Source organism: Oncorhynchus clarkii, chromosome 30 (genome assembly GCF_045791955.1).
Source record: "Oncorhynchus clarkii lewisi isolate Uvic-CL-2024 chromosome 30, UVic_Ocla_1.0, whole genome shotgun sequence".
Lineage (NCBI taxonomy): Eukaryota > Metazoa > Chordata > Actinopteri > Salmoniformes > Salmonidae > Oncorhynchus > Oncorhynchus clarkii.
The window spans coordinates 38,327,306-38,347,003 of record NC_092176.1 but is presented as its reverse complement, the minus strand read 5'-3'; the positions used below and the strand labels follow the sequence as shown (position 1 = coordinate 38,347,003).

The window sequence follows — 19,698 nt, the reverse complement described above, 5'->3', positions numbered from 1 at the left end:
AATAACATGGCTGGTTCGACATCACCTGAAATACTACATATTCAAATGACTGGAAGTCCAATTTGGTCCATTATTAAACAATAATTAGTATAACCTGGAAAAACCAAAGGGCCTTAAGAAGCTCTATCACTGGACTGCTCACTGTGTCACATGATGTCCAAGAGACAAGGTGTTTTCCATGTGACACCCTATCCCCTATAAATGGCACCCTATCCCCTATAAATGGCACCCTATCCCCTATAAATGGCACCCTATCCCCTATAAATGACACCCTATCCCCTATAAATGGCACCCTATCCCCTATAAATGGCACCCTATCCCCTATAAATGGCACCCTATCCCCTATAAATGGCACCCTATCCCCTATAAATGACACCCTCTCTACCATCCCTCCATTCAGACACCCTATCCCCTATAAATGACACCCTATCCCCTATAAATGACACCCTCTCTACCATCCCTCCATTCAGACACCCTATCCCCTATAAATGACACCCTCTCTACCATCCCTCCATTCAGACACCCTATCCCCTATAAATGGCACCCTACCCCCTATAAATGACACCCTATCCCCTATAAATGACACCCTCTCTACCATCCCTCCATTCAGACACCCTATCCCCTATAAATGACACCCTCTCTACCATCCCTCCATTCAGACACCCTATCCCCTATAAATGACACCCTCTCTACCATCCCTCCATTCAGACACCCTATCCCCTATAAATGGCACCCTATCCCCTATAAATGACACCCTATCCCCTATAAATGACACCCTCTCTACCATCCCTCCATTCAGACACCCTATCCCCTATAAATGGCACCCTATCCCCTATAAATGGCACCCTATCCCCTATAAATGACACCCTATCCCCTATAAATGGCACCCTATCCCCTATAAATGACACCCTATCCCCTATAAATGGCACCCTATCCCCTATAAAATGGCACCCTATCGCCTATAAATGGCACCCTATCCCCTATAAATGACACCCTATCCCCTATAAATGGCACCCTATCCCCTATATAGGGCACTACTTTTGGCCAGCGCCCTGTGGGGGAACTGTATAGGGAACTGGGTGCTATTTGGGACGCGGCCTAAGAGTCCCACTATGAGACGACGACACCTGATCGACACAGTGGAGCATAGTACCAACTAACCAGCCAGCCAGCCAGTCGGCCAGCCAGCCAGCCAACCAGCCAGCCAGCCAGTCGGCCAGCCACAGCCAGACAGTCAACCAGCCAGTCGACCAGCCAGCCAGTCGGCCAGCCAGCCAACCAGCCAGTCGACCAGCCAGCCAGTCGGCCAGCCAGCCAACCAGCCAGTCAACCAGCCAGCCAAACAGTCAACCAGCCAGCCAAACAGTCGACCAGCCAGCCAGCCAGTCAACCAGCCAGCCAGCCAGCCTGCCAACCAGCCAGCCAGCCAGCCTGCCAGCCAGCCAGCCTGCCAGCCAGCCAGCCAGTCAACCAGCCAGCCAGTCGGCCAGCCAGTCAACCAGCCAGCCAACCAGCCAGTCGACCAGCCAGCCAGCCAACCAGCCAGTCGACCAGCCAGCCAGCCAGCCAGTCGACCAGCCAGCCGACCAGCCAGTCGACTAGCCAGCCAGTCGGCCAGCCAGCCAGCCAGCCAGCCGACCAGCCAGCCAACCAGCCAGTCGACCAGCCAGCCAGTCGGCCAGCCAGCCAGTCGACCAGCCAGCCAGTCGACCAGCCAGCCAGTCAGCCGGGCCAGTCAGTCAGCCAGCCCTGTCTGCAACACAAACCAACATCTTGTCCTGCTATCTGCTACATTATTTGTTGTGGTAACCTGGCATATTAAGATTCACGAGCTCCATAACATCACAAATGATCACATTTCCGACTACATCAGCATTGGCTTGGTAACAGCAGCAGGGCTGAGTTGTGTCATCTGTTTAATGTTGCAGGCCGGAGGGGAGACATTACTTTGTTGGCTGCCAGTGGTAGGAGAGGCTCCCTCCTCTCCTCCTTCTTCTTCTCTCCCTCTCTCTATCCCCTCTCCCTCCTTGACCCCTCCCATCCATCCATCCCTCCCTCCCTCCTCTCTAACTCCACTCTGAGGACTGTGCCAGGAGTCAGAGTGTAGACCAGACTCTAGGCAGCCTGAGCTGTAGTGGCTGGTCTCCTCCCGTCCGGCCAATGCAGAGTTGATGTATATTAGTGCTGCAGAGTCCTCAGTCTTCAGAGCTCTGGGCTGTGGCGTCGTCACAGAGGAGATTAAAACACCAGTTTGTATCAAGAAGTACAAGTACAACTGCAGCAGGCAGTGTGAGGGGAATACAAGAATATAAATGGTGTGTCTACCCCAAAAACACAACACTGAACTTACCTCAATACAGTACAAAGCCTACTTATCACATTAAACTTCCTAAAACTTCAGGTACTATATAGGTCTTAGTGTATGCCTACTTATGGATAGACAGTGAGCTAGGGTAGGGAACAAGATGTACTGACCAAGTAAAACCACTTCATGAATTACGCCTTAAGAAACTATTCAAAGTGATAGATGTATTAAGAAACAAATCATTTATACTTATTAAGAGATATAAACCTTGTTGCATTACTGCTGTATCAAACTCCCTTCTCTACAAATATATACTATCATTTAGATGATAAATACTAAAATACTAATTCTTAATACTAAAATACTAATACAAAAAATAAGTGTTTCCATGAAAATGTATAAAAACCTGACATCCAGCTTTGATGTGCCGTTTTGTTACAGTCGAGTGTCTTTGGTATTGTTGGTTTGGTAAAGAGTGTAGCATTTTACCTACGTGACAGCATCTTAGAGAATAACATAAATGACCGTCTACTCAATCTACATGCATTTCTCATTGGATCTGGTATCAAGATGAGACATTCCATTAGGTGTTATTGCAACATGTGCTAAGTTCTTTGCGATATCCGTGACAGAACTAGCAGTGTAGATATTTTGGCCAGTGATCGTCTTGTTTCACTATCCTCTGAAACGTCCATCTTGGACATCATTAAAGAGCTGTTGGGCGAAGCCTTTTATTCGAACCGTTCAATTGAACTTCAACATTTCATTTTCAGCGGGGTTCAACTAGTATTCAATAGACATAAAAGTTATTTTTTTGTAAAACAAGAAAATCCTGCCACTGCAGAATTTGACTTATTCCTTGCAGTTGGTTGATCTGGAGTACCTCATCTGCAGACTGGGTAGATCTTCCATATAAACCAACAAATTAACTGATTCTCCCATCCCATTTCATTCACAGACGTTTTTCCCCTTTTCAATTCTTCACAGTGTTTCCCCATTGCCTACGTTTCTCTTCCAATTTCTCCTCTAAGCACTTGATTAGTACCGGGTCAACTTTAGGGTCAAACTTGTTAGCGAACCAGTGGCCATAGTTCAGCAACCATCGCAGCTCTGCAGCCCCATATATACAGACACTCCTCATGTGAGTCCCAGTGCAGGGAGGGTACAGAGACCCTTCCAGATAATTCCATTTCACCAGACGTGTCTTACTCTTCAAGTCTGTTACATCTGGGGCAGACCGGGAGATCTCTCCCGGTACACCGGGGATTCTCGTCAACGTTGCCCAGAAGTGTTCATCCGGAGAGTAAGTGTCAGCTGACCATTCCAGGAAGTCCCTCGCCACCCGGCTGGTTTCCACGAACAGGACAAAGTCACGGGACAAGACGAAGTAGGCGCTCCCGATGAACATCTCAATGTCGTGCGGCGGCGGCGCCTTGGCCTGTGTGGTTCGGACGGGTATGCGGCGGTACTCGTAGGGCACATCCTTCAGCTGGTGCTGGAAACGGAAGCGCTGTTTCTTCAGCTCGCTGGGACGGGAGGTCTCCAGCATGTTGGCACCGTTCAGCGCCTGCAGCTCCGACACCAGCTCACCGTTCGACCTAATGATAATAATCATTATCAAACGTGTCAATTGTACAGTGCTTTTCAAGACTTTACAGATAAAGACTATACCGTGTACTGCTGACCAGAGTAGCGGTGCCATTTCAGGAGTATATGACTATAAGTACGATTTTTAAAGACTACAGATAAGGACTAGGACTATAATCTGTCGATGTGCTCTTGAGCAAGGCACTTAACCCTAATTGGCTCCAGAGGAGCCATTTCACTACATCTATCCAGTGTATGTGACAATAAAACATTATTAAAACAATTATACTATGAGTAAAATAATCTGTAAAAGTGTATGGAGGGGAGACGGGGGGGTTTACCTGAGGGGGAAGTCCTGGCCGCAGAGGTTGATGACATACTTCCACTTGACCTCTGACCTTTCTAACAGGTCGTTGAGGCAGTTGAGGTCGGCGTTAAGCCGTGTGATGTGGGCGTACTGCACTGACTCCAGCTTGGAGGCTAGGAAGAGGTTAGGGAAGCAGAGAGCCAAGTTCCTCATGGCTGCTATGAAGCTCTGAGAGGACTAGAAGGATAAGAAGACGCCTATCAATAATCCACATAGGAGACAAGAAATGTGTCTGCTGCTGTACCCAACTCTTCCCATTACACACACAAACATCACTAAAAACCCTCAAGTAGTCAGCACAAATCCCCTCCGATTTTCCCCTACCTTCTCCAGGCTACCTTGCTGCCGGCCCTACCTTCTCCAGGCTACCTAGCTGCCGGCCCTACCTTTTCCAGGCTACCTAGCTGCCGGCCCTACCTTTTCCAGGCTACCTAGCTGCCGGCCCTACCTTCTCTAGGCTACCTTGCTGCCGGCCCTACCTTCTCTAGGCTACCTTGCTGCCGGCCCTACCTTCTCTAGGCTACCTTGCTGCCGGCCCTACCTTCTCTAGGCTACCTTGCTGCCGGCCCTACCTTCTCTAGGCTACCTTGCTGCCGGCCCTACCTTCTCTAGGCTACCTTGCTGCCGGCCCTACCTTCTCTAGGCTACCTGGTTGCCGGCCCTACCTTCTCTAGGCTACCTGGTTGCCGACCCTACCTTCTCTAGGCTACCTGGTTGCCGACCCTACCTTCTTTAGGCTACCTGGTTGCCGACCCTACCTTCTCTAGGCTACCTGGTTGCCGACCCTACCTTCTCTAGGCTACCTGGTTGCCGACCCTACCTTCTCTAGGCTACCTGGTTGCCGACCCTACCTTCTCTAGGCTACCTGGTTGCCGACCCTACCTTCTGGTCATAGTGAATGCAGTAGAGGTTGTGAGGGGCGTAGGTGGCCCTGAAGATCCTCTCGACCATGGCAGCGTTCTTATGCACCACCAGGGAGTACGCCAGCGGGAACCCCCGCTCCTCTTCCGACACTGGGATGACGTCATATCCTCTCGTCTCGATGTACCTGAGATTAGAAGATATGAGAGATGCGATAGTACTTTATTAAAATCACCATTAGGCTGTCATCTTTACAGCCATAGAAAAACACTTACAAAATATTCACAACATTAAAAACAGTCACAATAAATACATAGAAAACAAAAGGCAAGTTACAAAAGTAGTGTACAGAAAACACAAGTACCTCTGGCAGTCTGAGGTTAAAGACACGAGGCGGTCATCCTCCAGGTCCACTATGACTTTGCGTCTGATCTCCAAGGACTTCCCTACCTTTGACACAAGGATCATAACGGAAAAATAAAACGCCTTCACCATCTTAATCCTTTATAGTTATTTTGAAATGTTTATTTTATTTTTTACATATTTATTTAAAATGGTCAAATTAATTCAATCTATTAATGTACCTCCACAGGGTCCAGTTGGTAGATGGCGGTGCAGTTGATGTTGTACTGGTGGTTGGGGTTCTGTGAGGAGCGGTCTGTGATTCCATAGGGTTCGATGTAGAAGCTGTTCCTCAAAGATACTTTAGCATAGAACAGCTTCAGCAGACACAGCAGCAGCAGGGCCAGGGACAACAGGAAGCACCTCTGTCTCAATTTATGGAACAGGGCACATCTTATTTTCATTCTGCAGAAGAAGAAGAAGAAGAAGAAGAAACAGTGTCAATGAACAAATGCACTGTAACAAACATAAGAGTATTCTGTCACTAAGCTACTAACATAAATTTAATAAGAAAATGTTATTAGGCGAACTACCCAATTTCAGCCTTTGCCCAACGCTTTCAAATATATATATATATATAAAATGCATTCAGGTGAGAAGTTGTGGGTGGGAATTTATCATGAATATACATTTTGGGGGGGGGGGGGGGGTAAACATAGTTTACCAGAAGTCTACTGACATGCTCTGATAATTAAATAATGTACATTGCAAGCAAATACTGCTTGGACAGTTAGCTCACAGTGATAAGGCTGCTCCTTCCTGACATCGATTGCCACTTGCAATTGTGTAGGGAAGAAAAGTGCAATCATCACCTTAAAATGTAAGATTAGGGGCTCAATTCAATTCAACCCACATTTGCAGTATTTACACAGTAGCTCTTTTCCCAATGGTCAAATTAACTCACATATTGGTACTGTATAAAGACCTACAACTACTACCAGGGCGACCCCTCTCAGATAGGCTTTCACGTTTCAGAATTATAAACGTGTGGGGAACTGGATGGATACTGTAAATAAAAGATTGGGGGAAACGCACAGCCACTGACCTACGATATGAGCCAACTGTTAGCGAGTTAACATGACCACAGTCGTCATCGATTTCTTGTTACGACCGATGTAGCTAAGAATATAAATGTATAATCCTCATAGCCTACATGTTTTCTTGTATTCCTCTTCGTAAAACCACATAGATGTGTAGTAAAAGTTGTCCCAAATATAAATTGTAGAGTACAGAAACGCCAAAAAACGACTTAAGGTAAGGTATTTTTTACTTAAGTACTTTACACCACTGTCTAGAAGGGAGTGTATTTAACACCGAAGCCCTACATTGAGATGAGGTAGCGGTACCTTCTCAAGGTGCCTCTCTCTACATTACGATTTCAATGGTAGAGTTGAAGCGCTAGGGCAGGGATTCACAAACTTTTTTGGCCTAGGACCCCATTTTGATATCTGAAAATCCTGACGACCACAACCATGTGAAAAAAAAGAATGTTTACTTTTTTAATTGCGGCTATGACAGTCAATTGCAAAACATTCTAACAATATTTCTGATTGTATTCTCAACTCACCATCATATACGTTTCATGTGGGGCTACGAGAGTCAATTGAAAATATTATTTCACCACCACTAATGAGATGGGGGCTTGATGGATGTTGCGACGGAGCTTCACAAAGTCAGGGGCGTGGTCGACAGTGAGAACCTCATCTCTCCTGTCATATCCAACCTGGGTCAATATTTGTTTTTAATGCAGACAGCACTGAATCAACATACCATTCCTTGTAATGCTCGGAGGGAGACGGCACAGTATTCCCTTTGAGTCAGGAACCGAATTTCCTCCATAGTGACCCGTGAATGCATGGTCTGACGCATTCGGCCACGTGACAGCTCGACCAGCTGTTCGATTCCACTTACCGGGATGTCAACTGAGCCAGGATCACAGTCAAACGGATTTCGCTGATTCGGTCACTCATCTGTAGAATTGTTTTGTATTTCCCCTGCATGCTTGCGTTCAGTTTCACAACATATGTCTGTTACATAGGCAAGGAGACACATTTTATTTTAATTACACAGAAAGTCAACAAAGTCTTCTTTTTTTTTTCTTTTTTTTTACATCCATTGTGAATGACCACAGTTCCTCTCTCAATTCAAAAAAAGATTTAAACACTTCACCACCAAGACAAGTGAAATAGAACAGTCCTGCTCTGATCCCATATCTCCAAAAAGTTTTGCGATGTAGTTTACAATCGATGTTACCTGCTGCGTATCTCCGAGTTCTGCGCTCAGCTCTTTTGCCGCCAGTTGCTCTCGGTGAACCCATTACAGCTCAGAGGGTGTGTCATACAATGTGACCATATGGCAGAGGGACACACATTCATAACTAGAGTGCAGAGGCCTGCCTGCCGTCCTATGATCGATGGAGCCTCATCTGTGCAAAAGCCCACCATTCGATTCCATGAATATTTTCGTCAATATAATAACGCAGCACACTGAACATCCGTTTCTTGCTCGGTAATCGTGAGGCAGAACAATATGTCCTCATGAATAGCATCCCCCGAGAAGTATCGAACTAAAGTCAATGCATGGGCATCTCGGCCCTCACAGCTAACGTCCATTTGGAGAGCATAAGGTGGGTTGTTTTTGAGGCATTCAGTCAGTTTCTTCTTGAATGCTAGCTATAGCATACATTCTTAGTTTCACGGTGTTTTCTGACAAAGGTGTAGATGTGAATTGCTGTGCCTCTGCCTCCCCACACATTGTTTTTATCATATCAATGGTGGCCTGTAATATTACATCTCTGCATTAGTATGTGGTTTCATACCGTAGCTGCTTAGCCATTCACTGTAGGAATGATTCAAGTTGAAAGGTCAAGTGTGGCCTTTTCCCAGGATCCAAGGGCGCTCTGTAGTTGAATTGAAACTCTTACATTTTATTAATCTTCATTTAGATTTGTAAGGTTAATCTCATTACAATGATTTTGAGAGACAGACAATATAATATTTTGTATTTATTTTTTTACCAGGTTTTTGGAAATTCTCCCTCCACCCCATTTTCATATCAGCTGACCCTACACGGGGCCGCAACCCCTAGTTTGGGAACTGCTGCGCTACAGGCAACAAGAGCTAGATTTACTACTCAAATACCAAAATGTATCAGTTTTGCAATGAACTGTCAAAATAAAGACCAGAATTGACGTGTTTCTCTATAACTAAGCCTACATCTGGTTTTCAATAAAATAAAAATGTAAATCATGAAAGTTACTCTTTTAAAGTGGCAATATGTAACTAATTGGGCGACATACCAAATTCACGTAGAAATATGAGTTATAGATCTGTCATCGAAAGCAAGTCTAAGAAGCGTTAGATCAATTCTATGTGCACCAGTTTTATGTTTCCGTTCTTAAGTTTCATTTTAGCATCTTTTACTTTCGGTTTTGTACACCAGCTTCAAACAGCTGAAAATACAATATTTTTGGTTATTGAAAATATATTTCACCGTGGTTTAGATGGTAGAATGAATCTCTACATTATACTTATTTATTATGTCACAAACTGAAATTTGTCGAACTATTAGAATTTTAGCAACATGGAAATGCCAGAGAGATTTCTACACAGTGCATTTTTAAGCGTATAGTTTTCATTCTGTAGCCAGGGGGCAACAACATGACATAAATGACTATTAGCTGTGTGATAACATACAGGCATTATGGTCTCTCTCTACAGTAATATGATCTATATTAGCTGTGTGATAACATACATGCATTAAGACATATTTATACGGGGGGGGGGGGGGTATCGTATTCATGTAACAGTTCTGTGCCATGCCACGCGCAACAACGTGCGCACGTGCAGAGACACACTCGTGGAAAAAGGTCCTTTAATGTACCGTACTGTCACGGAACAGGATATACTGTGTTCTTAAACTATTGGAATCTGACAGCCCAATATTTAAATAAACACAGCAGGGAAATAGACCAGTATTCATATCAAAACAAAAAAAGGACATACCTTGCACGCTAAAGACGTCTTTGAGTTTCTACTACGTGCCATCAAAAAGTTTTCCAAAGTCTCACTAGACAGCCTACAGAGAGAAGAAAAAGTGTTTTACGCTACACAATACACTCACACAAGTTAAAAAGTCATTAAAAAGTAATTGAATTACATTATAAGTTAAAACACACAGCAGTAACATGTATCTTTAATTATAAATTAAAACACACAGCAGTAACATTCATCTTTAATTCTAAATTAAAACACACAGCAGTAACATGTATCTTTAATTATAACCTAGTAGTACAGATATTAATACACATTCTCACTACAGGAACGTAAGTCACATAAACCTATATTTCAGTAAGCTAAAAGCACTCTCGCGACATACTTGACTAACCTAAACAGCGCTCCTAGTAATCAATGTTTTATCACTTTTCGAGTCAAATTAAACATTCATGCCAGGCAAAACGTAACGTCAGACAAAAATATATATTATTGTACTGCTAAAGCAAAACAAGAAGATACAAAAAGTCAGAATAACCTGGAAATGAAGGTGGTTAAAAATGATCCCCTCTCCTCACCGAAAAACTTTGTCCATCCAAAAATATTATACATCTTTTGGTATATAAGACTTCTGCCGTAGAGGAGATCTTAGTTTGCTCCGGGTAAAAAATGTTATCTGTCAATCACAGACTATTACTGTAAAGCACAACAAATATTTACAAAGGCAGAGGACATAGAAAAATACTTACATTTGTGAAGGAACTTGATTCGGGAAATTCAGCACAGTCATGAGTCCTGTCTGTCTCTACCCTCTCTCTCTCTCCGGACCTCTGGCGCTCGATGGCTTGGAGGGGAGGTGTGGCAGAGTGAGAGAGAGGGAGAGGGGGAAGACACACACACACACACACACACTGCAGGCAGTCACGGAGACACGAGCGAAAGTCAAGTTCTCCACCCACTCCTGGCACTGACTCATAGCAGTGACACACACACACACACACACCGGCCGAACTACGGAAAATTACATTGAGTTTTATGTTTCACATCTTTCTTAGATGCTTCAAACTGAGGCAGACCAGACACCACTCATAAATAATAAGCAAATGGATACATTTAACAATTACTTCATTTTCTTTATTAAACACTTTATAGATATATATATATATATATTTTTTTTTTTACTGTCAATTAACAATAACATAATATCCAATTATGGTTTACTTAAGAAAATAAAACTTGCTGTAATTGTGGCCGTCTAGATAAAGTCCAATAATAATGGAATTACTTTACACAAAAACAATAACCAATAAGGCTTCACAATAACCAATTAGGCTTCACAATAACCAATTAGGCTTCACAATAACCAATTAGGATTCACAATAACCAATTAGGCTTCACAATAACCAATTAGGCTTCACAATAACCAATTAGGCTTCACAATAACCAATTAGGATTCACAATAACCAATTAGGATTCACAATAACCAATTAGGATTCACAATAACCAATTAGGCTTCACAATAACCAATTAGGCTTCACAATAACCAATTAGGCTTCACAATAACCAATTAGGCTTCACAATAACCAATTAGGCTTCACAATAACCAATTAGGCTTCACAATAACCAATTAGGCTTCACAACAACCAATTAGGCTTCACAATAACCAATTAGGCTTCACAATAACCAATTAGGCTTCACAATAACCAATTAGGCTTCACAACAACAACACTTGGGAGAAAAACACAACCGTGGGAAGAACAAAATTAACCTATAAAGGTGACGTCATAGAACCACTTTGATTGGCTTGAATATCAATCAATCATAACATTTATAAGTGTTCAAATAACAGTCATTTTTAAAACATCACATTATAACATTAGTGAGAATATAAGGGTTATTATAAACTGGGTAGTTTGAGCCCTGAATGCTGATTGGCTGACAGCCGTGGTATATCAGACCGTATACCACGGGTATGACAAAACATTAACTTTTAACTGCTCTAATTACGTTGGTAACCAGTTTATAATAGCAATAAGGCACCTCGTGGTTTGTGGTATATGGCGGCTAAGGGGTGTGTCCAGGCACTCTTCATTGCGTCGTGCCTAAGACCAGCCCTGAGCCTCGGTATATTGGCCATATAACACACCCCCTCGTGCCTTATCGCTTAATTATAACATCAGTTGCCCTAGAGTGTTCAGTTCTCTTTGTGGGATAAAGAGTTAATTCTAAAAACACCCACTTGTACATCTCGAATAATAACATTGATAACAGTGAATCACACATTAATATGAGTCCTCAGTGTCTCCATGGGGAATAAAGAGTTTAAAACATCCAGTCGTCAGTGTGTGTCTGTGTAAGACTGTCCCAGTAGCGGTCCATTATATGATGGGGCACAAACTCCTCATCACCAATTAATCTGATCGACTTGATTTGCATTATATTTCTGAGTACTGCCGATGACTCTGTAGAGAGTGAGACAAAAACAGAATTCATTCAAAACTCATGTTTATTCTCTATCGGCAACTCTGAAGTGAGAGTTAGACCAATGAATCGTTCCCAGCCGTAAAATTCACACGCTGTAATGTTCATTGACATATTTCTCCTACTCCCATAGTGTGTGTGTGTTCCTGCATCCCATCACCAGGTTGTGTGTGTGTGTTTCTTCAGCAGGTGCACTATAGCCTAGGCCTCAAGTCTAGACCTATTAATGATTGAAAGATAGAAGACATGATTCAGCGGTCACACTCTATCTGTTGAGCTGCTCTCTCTCTCCCCCTCACTCTTTCTCTCTCGGTCTCTCCCTCTCCCCTCTCCCCCCCCCCCTCTCTCTTTCTCTCCCTCCCCCTCTTCCCCCCTCTCTCTCCCTCCCTCTCCCTTCCACCCCTCTCTCTCTCTCTCGCCATCCCTTATCTCTCTCTCTTCCTCTCACTCTCCATCCCTCTCCCCTTCTCTCTCGCTCCCCCCTCCCTCCCCTTCTCTCTCTCTCTCTCTTCCTCTCACTCTCCCCCTCTCTCCCCTTCTCTCTCGCTCCCCCCCTCCCTCCCCTTCTCTCTCCATCCCTCTTTCCCTGCTCCCCCCCTTCTCTCTCCCTTCCCTTCCTCTCACTCTCTCAGAGGAAACAACAATGATAGTTAACATCAGCCAGTAAGAGTTAGAGACACTAGGCAACCTGTCACATAGCAGGCTGTATAGGATAACCAACCTGTCACATAGCAGGCTGTATAAGATAACCAACCTGTCACATAGCAGGCTGTTTAGGATAATCAACCTGTCACATAGCAGGCTGTATAGAATAATCAACCAGTCACATAGCAGGCTATATAGGATAATCGACCTGTCACATAGCAGGCTGTATAGGATAATCAACCTGTCACATAGCAGGCTGTATAGGATAATCGACCTGTCACATAGCAGGCTGTATAGGATAATCAACCTGTCACATAGCAGGCTGTATAGGATAATCAACCTGTCACATAGCAGGCTGTTTAGGATAATCAACCTGTCACACAGCAGGCTGTATAGGATAATCAACCAGTCACATAGCAGGCTGTATAGGATAATCAACCAGTCACATAGCAGGCTGTATAGGATAATCAACCTGTCACATAGCAGGCTGTATAGGATAATCAACCTGTCACATAGCAGGCTGTATAGGATAATCAACCTGTCACATAGCAGGCTGTTTAGGATAATCATCAACTGACAGACCTGAGAGAGGTGCCCCTGCAGAGGGGACATCCTGAGGCTGAGCAGAGGAGTGTGTGGATTCGGCAGGCTTCTGTGATGCTGCTGCTGGGGCTGTCACGTCCACTACGGCCATTAAGTAACCAGACAGAGACCTGTCTCTGTACGTCACCTGTCAAAACAAAGACAAGGGTTTCCAAACCATTTCAAGAATTGGAAACTCTGTAATGTTATTTAGGAGATGTGTGTGTTATGTGTGTGTGTGTGTGTGTTATGTGTGTGTGTTATGTGTGTGTGTGTTATGTGTGTGTGTACGTGTGTGTGTTGTGTGTGTTATGTGTGTGTGTGTACGTGTGTGTGTGTGTACGTGTGTGTGTGTACAAGCGAGCGAGCACCAACACAAGTGCATTACTTTCTCCCACCACATTTAATGTGGCATATAACCAGGCCACTGTGACCATGGCACACTGACAAGACAGTAGAGTGACACAATCAATCTACAACCGATGGAGGCAACAACAATGGGTTAATGTTTTATAGATGTAAACCTTTGCATTATATATGTAGAGAGAGGCTACTGTGGGTTACCTGAACCAATGACTGACAGCAGACCCCCCTTTAACACCATTTAATCCCTGAGCATCCAGCCATCCAGGATAAAGCCCTTCCATCTTCCATAACCATTACATAGCTATTGTAAACATATCCATGCCTTTACCCTCTCTGTGTGTGTGTGTGTGTCTGTGTTTTTTCTTTCAAAGCTTTTTAATTAAACTTTTTTTTTTTTTTTTTTACGAATGAGAACGAGTGCAGTGCTGAGGGTCTATCTTCTTAGGCTTTAGCTGTCCTCTAACTGTGCTTCAGCTGTCCTCTAGCTGTGCTTCAGCTGTCCTCTAGCTGTGCTTCAGCTGTCCTCTAACTGTTCTTCAGCTGTCCTCTAGCTGTGCTTCAGCTGTCCTCTAGCAGTGCTTCAGCTGTCCTCTAGCTGTGCTTCAGCTGTCCTCTAGCTGTGCTTTAGCTGTGCTTCAGCTGTCCTCTAACTGTGCTTCAGCTGTCCTCTAGCTGTGCTTCAGCTGTCCTCTAGCTGTGCTTCAGCTGTCCTCTAACTGTGCTTCAACTGTCCTCTAGCTGTGCTTCAGCTGTCCTCTAGCTGTGCTTCAGCTGTCCTCTAGCTGTGCTTCAGCTGTCCTCTAACTGTGTTTCAGCTGTCCTCTAGCTGTGCTTCAGCTGTCCTCTAACTGTGCTTCAACTGTCCTCTAACTGTGCTTCAACTGTCCTCTAGCTGTGCTTCAGCTGTCCTCTAACTGTGCTTCAGCTGTCCTCTAACTGTCCTATAGCTGTGCTTCAGCTGTCCTCTAACTGTGCTTCAGCTGTCCTCTAGCTGTGTTTCAGCTGTCCTCTAGCTGTCCCCTAACTGTGCTTCAGCTGTCCTCTAACTGTCCCCTAACTGTGCTTCAGCTGTCCTCTAGCTGTGCTTCAGCTGTTCTCTAACTGTGCTTCAGCTGTCCTCTAACTGTGCTTCAGCTGTCCTCTAGCTGTCCTCTAACTGTCCCCTAACTGTGCTTCAGCTGTCCTCTAACTGTCCCCTAACTGTGCTTCAGCTGTCCCCTAGCTGTGCTTCAGCTGTCCTCCAAATGTCCCCTAGCTGTGATTCAGCTGTCCTCTAGCTGTGATTCAGCTATCCCCTTGAAATCAATAATAAAATCACTATAAATCTATAGATGGTTATGTCTATCTCATGAAGCAATCCTCTTTCAATGTACCACATAGCAGCCTTCGTCAGCCAAGACAACATTCAGCTCTACGGCCCACAATGCACCAACAAGTCTAGGACAGCAGACACGCCCTAGAATCAGATAAGATTCAGTATGTTGACCACGACAGCCAACAGTTCTACAGTTTATTAAACATGATGACAATCCTGGCAAGTGTTTGTGTGTGTGTTTCTTCTTATGTAACAGAGAAGGTTTTGATATGATCACGGTCAAAAGAGATCAAGATAAATCCAAATACTAGATCTGTTTCCGTTTCCAAAGTAAATATTTACACCAATTAAATAAGCACAGAACAAACTGAAACTCAGCCAGATCATTAGGAATGAGTCAACTTCATTATTTTTCTTATGAAAACTTTAGTAACAAAACACTGTACCGGTTCTCCAGAATGTGATGTGTTTTGCTATGTTCGACCGTTGGGCTAACACCACAAATTAAGTACCAACACCTATTTCAAATCCATTTCAGGCACTGGGGCAAACTTCTCTACCAGCTTGGGCTCTGGACAGCGCAGTCTTTCCTAGATTAATTTCCAGACAGGGGTGCAAAGGTCCCCAAAGCAACAAACACTTTTAGGTGGGGAGAAAGAGAAGTAACTTTAGGCTACCTGAACATAATTTTCAGCAAGGTATGCAAGTCAAGGAAATGCAGTGCAAAATATTCTAAGATTTGTCACATTAAATGATCAATGTGTTTGTAGTCTTTGCATAGCACTAGGTGTGTTTTAGTGTATTTCCTCATAGAGGACTCAGGAAGACTGTTGTGTAGTGTTGACCTTGTCCCAGGCGTAGGCTGAGGAAACAGGGATGTTGTTTCCCAGGATAGCTGCTACCCAGAGCTCTGGGGCCTGGAACTCTCTGCCCGTGACGCTGTCTCTGATCCAGCCTTCTAGGAGCAGAGACGCCTGGTGGACACAGCCCTGGAAGACAGAACAGAATATGGCCATATCATTTCAACCATTCCATTGAAATATTAGGAAATATATGATTTTATATGAATGTTAAATTGACCTTTCTAACGAAATATATACTGTGTATGACGTTCCTCATCGAAAACAACGAGGACAATGTGAATCGAACTTACCTTCCTGAATTGATTACATTTAAATGGAATTGCCCCCAGCCCTGCCTCACCCTCCACATCAGCTGTAGTACATCCTCTCCTGGTGTGATGACCCCTCTCTTGATGAGCCTGATCAACTTCCTGTTCTCTTCTCCATCACTGGCCGTCCCTTGTTGTAACACATTGCTTCCCATGTCAGGGGTGTTTCCATGTTGTGGTTTGCTGTTTCTGTTTCCTTGTTGTGATGAAAAGGTAGTGTTGTTTTTGTTGTTGTCATCCCGGTGTTGTGTTGGATGTGTTCGAGGCGCCGCTACCTGAGATGTCTGGCTACTACCTTCTTGTTTGTCTCGGTTGTCGTGACTACCAGTAGAGCTGAACAAGGGGGAAGCGTGGCTCCCCTCCTGGTTGCCTGCGAGGCTCCTTTCTGAGGGAGCAGGGCTGGAAGTGGTGGTTGATGAGTGGGAGATGTTCTGATCTCTCCCTGTCTGGGAGTGCTGAGTCAGGGTCGGGCCCTTCCGGGTGCGGAGCTGGAGCTTGAAGTCGCTTTGCTTCTGGAGGATACCCAGCAGCCTCTTCTGACGCGACGCCAACGAAGTCAGCTGACTACGCAGCACTCCCTGCCGGAACGAGTCTGACGCTATCCTGCAGGAGAAGAAGAAGAGGAGAGGACGAGGAGGAGAAGGAAAGGAGGAAGGAGAAGGAAGACGAGGAGGGAGAAGAAGAAATGAAGGAGGAGGAAGAGGAGGAGAACGAGGAGGAAAGGAGGAGAAGGAATAGGAGAGGGAAAGGAAGAAGGGGGAGAAGAAGAAGAGGAGAACGAGGAGGAGGAAAGGAAGACGGGGGAGAAGGAAGAGAAGAAGAGGAAGATGAGGAGGAACAGGAGAAGGAAGAAGAAGAGGATGAAGAGAAGTTGAAGGAGAATAACTTATCCATGTATTATACATACAACAAAGTATTTTAGGAATGTATCTACCCTTACGAGACAAACCCTGGATGCTCAACTCTTCCCATAATAAACTCATAACTCATAATGAACCTTTACAGTACTGACCCTAATACATGTTGACCCCCACAGAGATACACTATATATACAAAATTACGTGGACACCCCTTCAAATTAGTGGATTTGGCACAGGTGTGGCTGAAAATCAACCATGCAATCTCCATAGACAAACATTGACAGTAGAATGGTCTTACTGAAGAGCTCAGAGACTTTCAACGTGGCACCGTTGTAGGATGCCACCTTTCCAACAAGTCAGTGTGTCAAATTTCTGCACTGCTAGAACTGCCCCAGTCAACTGTAAGTGCTGTTATTGTGAAGTGGAAACGCCTAGGATCAACAATGGCTCAGCCGAACAAGACCGCCATTTGCTGAAGTGAGTAAAAATAGTCTGTCCTCGTTTGAAACACTCCCTACTGAGTTCTTAACTGCCTCTGGAAGCAACGTCAGCACAATAACTGTTTGTCGGGAGCTTCATGAAATGTGTTTCCATGGCCGAGCAGCCGCACACAAGCCTAAAATCACCACGCGCAATACCAAGAGCTGGCTGGAGTGGTGTAAAGCTCGCCGGCATTGGACTGAGCAGTTATTGGAGCAGTGGAAACACGTTCTCTGGAGGGATGAATCACACTTCACCATCTAGCTGCCTCTTTATAACGCACATTGTTTCAAATTAAATCACGCAGCCAGATTATAATGAGGTTTAATAATGTTTTAATGAGTTACATATATATTAATTTTTTTACCCCCCCTTCGTGATAACGATCTTGTCTCATCGCTGCAACTCCCCAAAAGGCTCGGGAGAGGCAAAGGTCGAGTCATGCTTCCTCCAAAACATGACCCACCAAACTGCACTTCTTACCACCCGCTCGCTTAACCTGGAGGCCAGCTGCACCAATGTGTCGGAGGAATCACCGTTCAACTGATGACCATGGTCAGCCTGCAGGCGCCCGGCCCGCCACAAGGAGTCGCTAGAGAACCAGAACCAGAACAAATAGCAGGCCAAACTATCCCTCTCAGCACTGCCTGGACTGCGCAAAAATGCAAATGCTTTCCGTTTGAGTTATATTTGGTTTTATTTTTATATGCAGTTTGACGCCAGGTTTGAGGTGGATGTCTGCTTTACCTTTTTTAATTTTCTAATTTGCATGTAAAGCCCCGCAGCCAAACCCTCCCCTAACCTGGACGACGCTGGGGCAATTGTGTGCCGCCCAATGGGACTCCGGTTCACAGCCGTTTGTGGGATAGAACCCCAGGCTGTAGTGACGCCGCAACATATGAGGTTTTATAATGAGGTTTTATAATCCATGTTTTATAATGAGGTTTCATAATTAAGAATTATTAATGATGAGGTTTAAGCTTTGCAAAATGCTTTCGCACGACAAGAAGGTCACCCTTTCTGTTCTTTAATTCTATGCACCCCACTGTTTGCTTTAGTCACTGACTCACCAATAAGCTGAGTCACACAGCAGAGCTTGATAAACATCACACTCAGGATGCTGGTGTGTGTGTGTTTGGGTGGGGTGCATGTGTGTGTGCAAAACATCATAAACTTGAAACTCAAGATGTTGTGAAGCAATAGAAAGCAGTGTCGTTTCCAGACCTGTACTTCTTGGTGAGGTCATCTTTCTCCGCCTGCTGTTTCTCCAGCACAACATTCAGAACACTCTGGATCTCTGATAGCGCCATCGTCAATTTGTCTACAGGGAAATTTAAACAAATGAGTAGGTGAGGGCATCTCAGAAAGGTTCTCTGGAGAGATGAATCACAAAAACTGTTTTAAGACAACAAAATCTCCCAGCTCAGCGTAGGTTTTTGGTGGTGATGCTAAGCCAGTGCTCTGACAAACTCTGAGCCAGGAGTAAAATCAACTCCTAAAAAGTTTATCTCAGCTGGTAATCACGACAGCTTGAGGTACCGCAAAGGAAAGATAGTGATGACGCTGATTGACATTGTAGCAAGTATGTGGAATAACCAACGCTCCAGAGAAGCACGGTGAATGTGACTTGTACATCAAATCTTGCAATGGTAAAACATTTGAAATAATTGTCGCCTTACACCATCACTTTGCCTACTCTTAATTGCCTAATATATTGGCATGCATATTTAGCATATTTCATTATTAAAAATAAAAATAAACAATTCTGAAGGTTGTTATACAAGCATAATTTTGACAACATTAACATAACACACTCGTCACTCCGTTTAACAACTCTAAATCGCTGTCAAGTCACTTGATGATAAAGTTGTATTCAACTTTTGAAAGGTCTGTCATTTTCATCAACACAGTCAAAGTTAACATAAACCAGCTAGATACTGTACCTTCAAATAAATAAAACGGAACATAATACAAAAGAAACACGGACATGAAGCAGAAACAATAACGCCTGGGGAAGGAACCAATGGGAGGGACATATATAGGGAAGGAACCAATGGGAGGGACATATAGGGAAGGAACCAATGGGAGGGACATATAGGGAAGGAACCAATGGGAGGGACATATATAGGGAAGGAACCAAAGGGAGTGACATATATAGGGAAGGAACCAATGGGAGGGACATATATAGGGAAGGAACCAATGGGAGGGACATATAGGGAAGGAACCAATGGGAGGGACATATATAGGGAAGGAACCAAAGGGAGTGACATATATAGGGAAGGAA

The 19,698-nt window shown here is 44.3% G+C and overlaps 2 protein-coding genes across 2 annotated transcripts in view; both read right to left on the bottom strand.

Annotated features, from left to right (window-relative positions):
• Positions 1–2,514: 2,514 nt before the first annotated feature.
• On the bottom strand, positions 2,515–10,422 carry LOC139389661 (beta-1,3-galactosyl-O-glycosyl-glycoprotein beta-1,6-N-acetylglucosaminyltransferase 4-like). The gene is made up of 7 exons (XM_071136536.1): positions 10,264–10,422; positions 9,527–9,599; positions 5,705–5,927; positions 5,485–5,570; positions 5,142–5,307; positions 4,234–4,436; positions 2,515–3,903 (listed from the first exon to the last, which is right to left on the bottom strand). Exons 3-7 carry the CDS (start codon positions 5,924–5,926, stop codon positions 3,279–3,281), a joined length of 1,302 nt encoding a protein of 433 aa, XP_070992637.1. The 5' UTR covers position 5,927; positions 9,527–9,599; positions 10,264–10,422; the 3' UTR covers positions 2,515–3,278.
• Positions 10,423–11,319: 897 nt separating this feature from the next.
• The window catches only part of LOC139389541 (uncharacterized), a 45,823-nt gene continuing 37,444 nt past the window's right edge, over positions 11,320–19,698 (bottom strand). The window contains exons 17-21 of the mRNA XM_071136358.1: positions 18,639–18,735; positions 16,107–16,677; positions 15,749–15,892; positions 13,223–13,370; positions 11,320–11,976 (exon numbers count right to left, since the gene is read on the bottom strand). Of these exons, the coding sequence (XP_070992459.1) occupies positions 11,837–11,976; positions 13,223–13,370; positions 15,749–15,892; positions 16,107–16,677; positions 18,639–18,735 (1,100 nt within the window). The 3' untranslated portion in view covers positions 11,320–11,836. The remainder of the gene's footprint in view (positions 11,977–13,222; positions 13,371–15,748; positions 15,893–16,106; positions 16,678–18,638; positions 18,736–19,698) is intronic.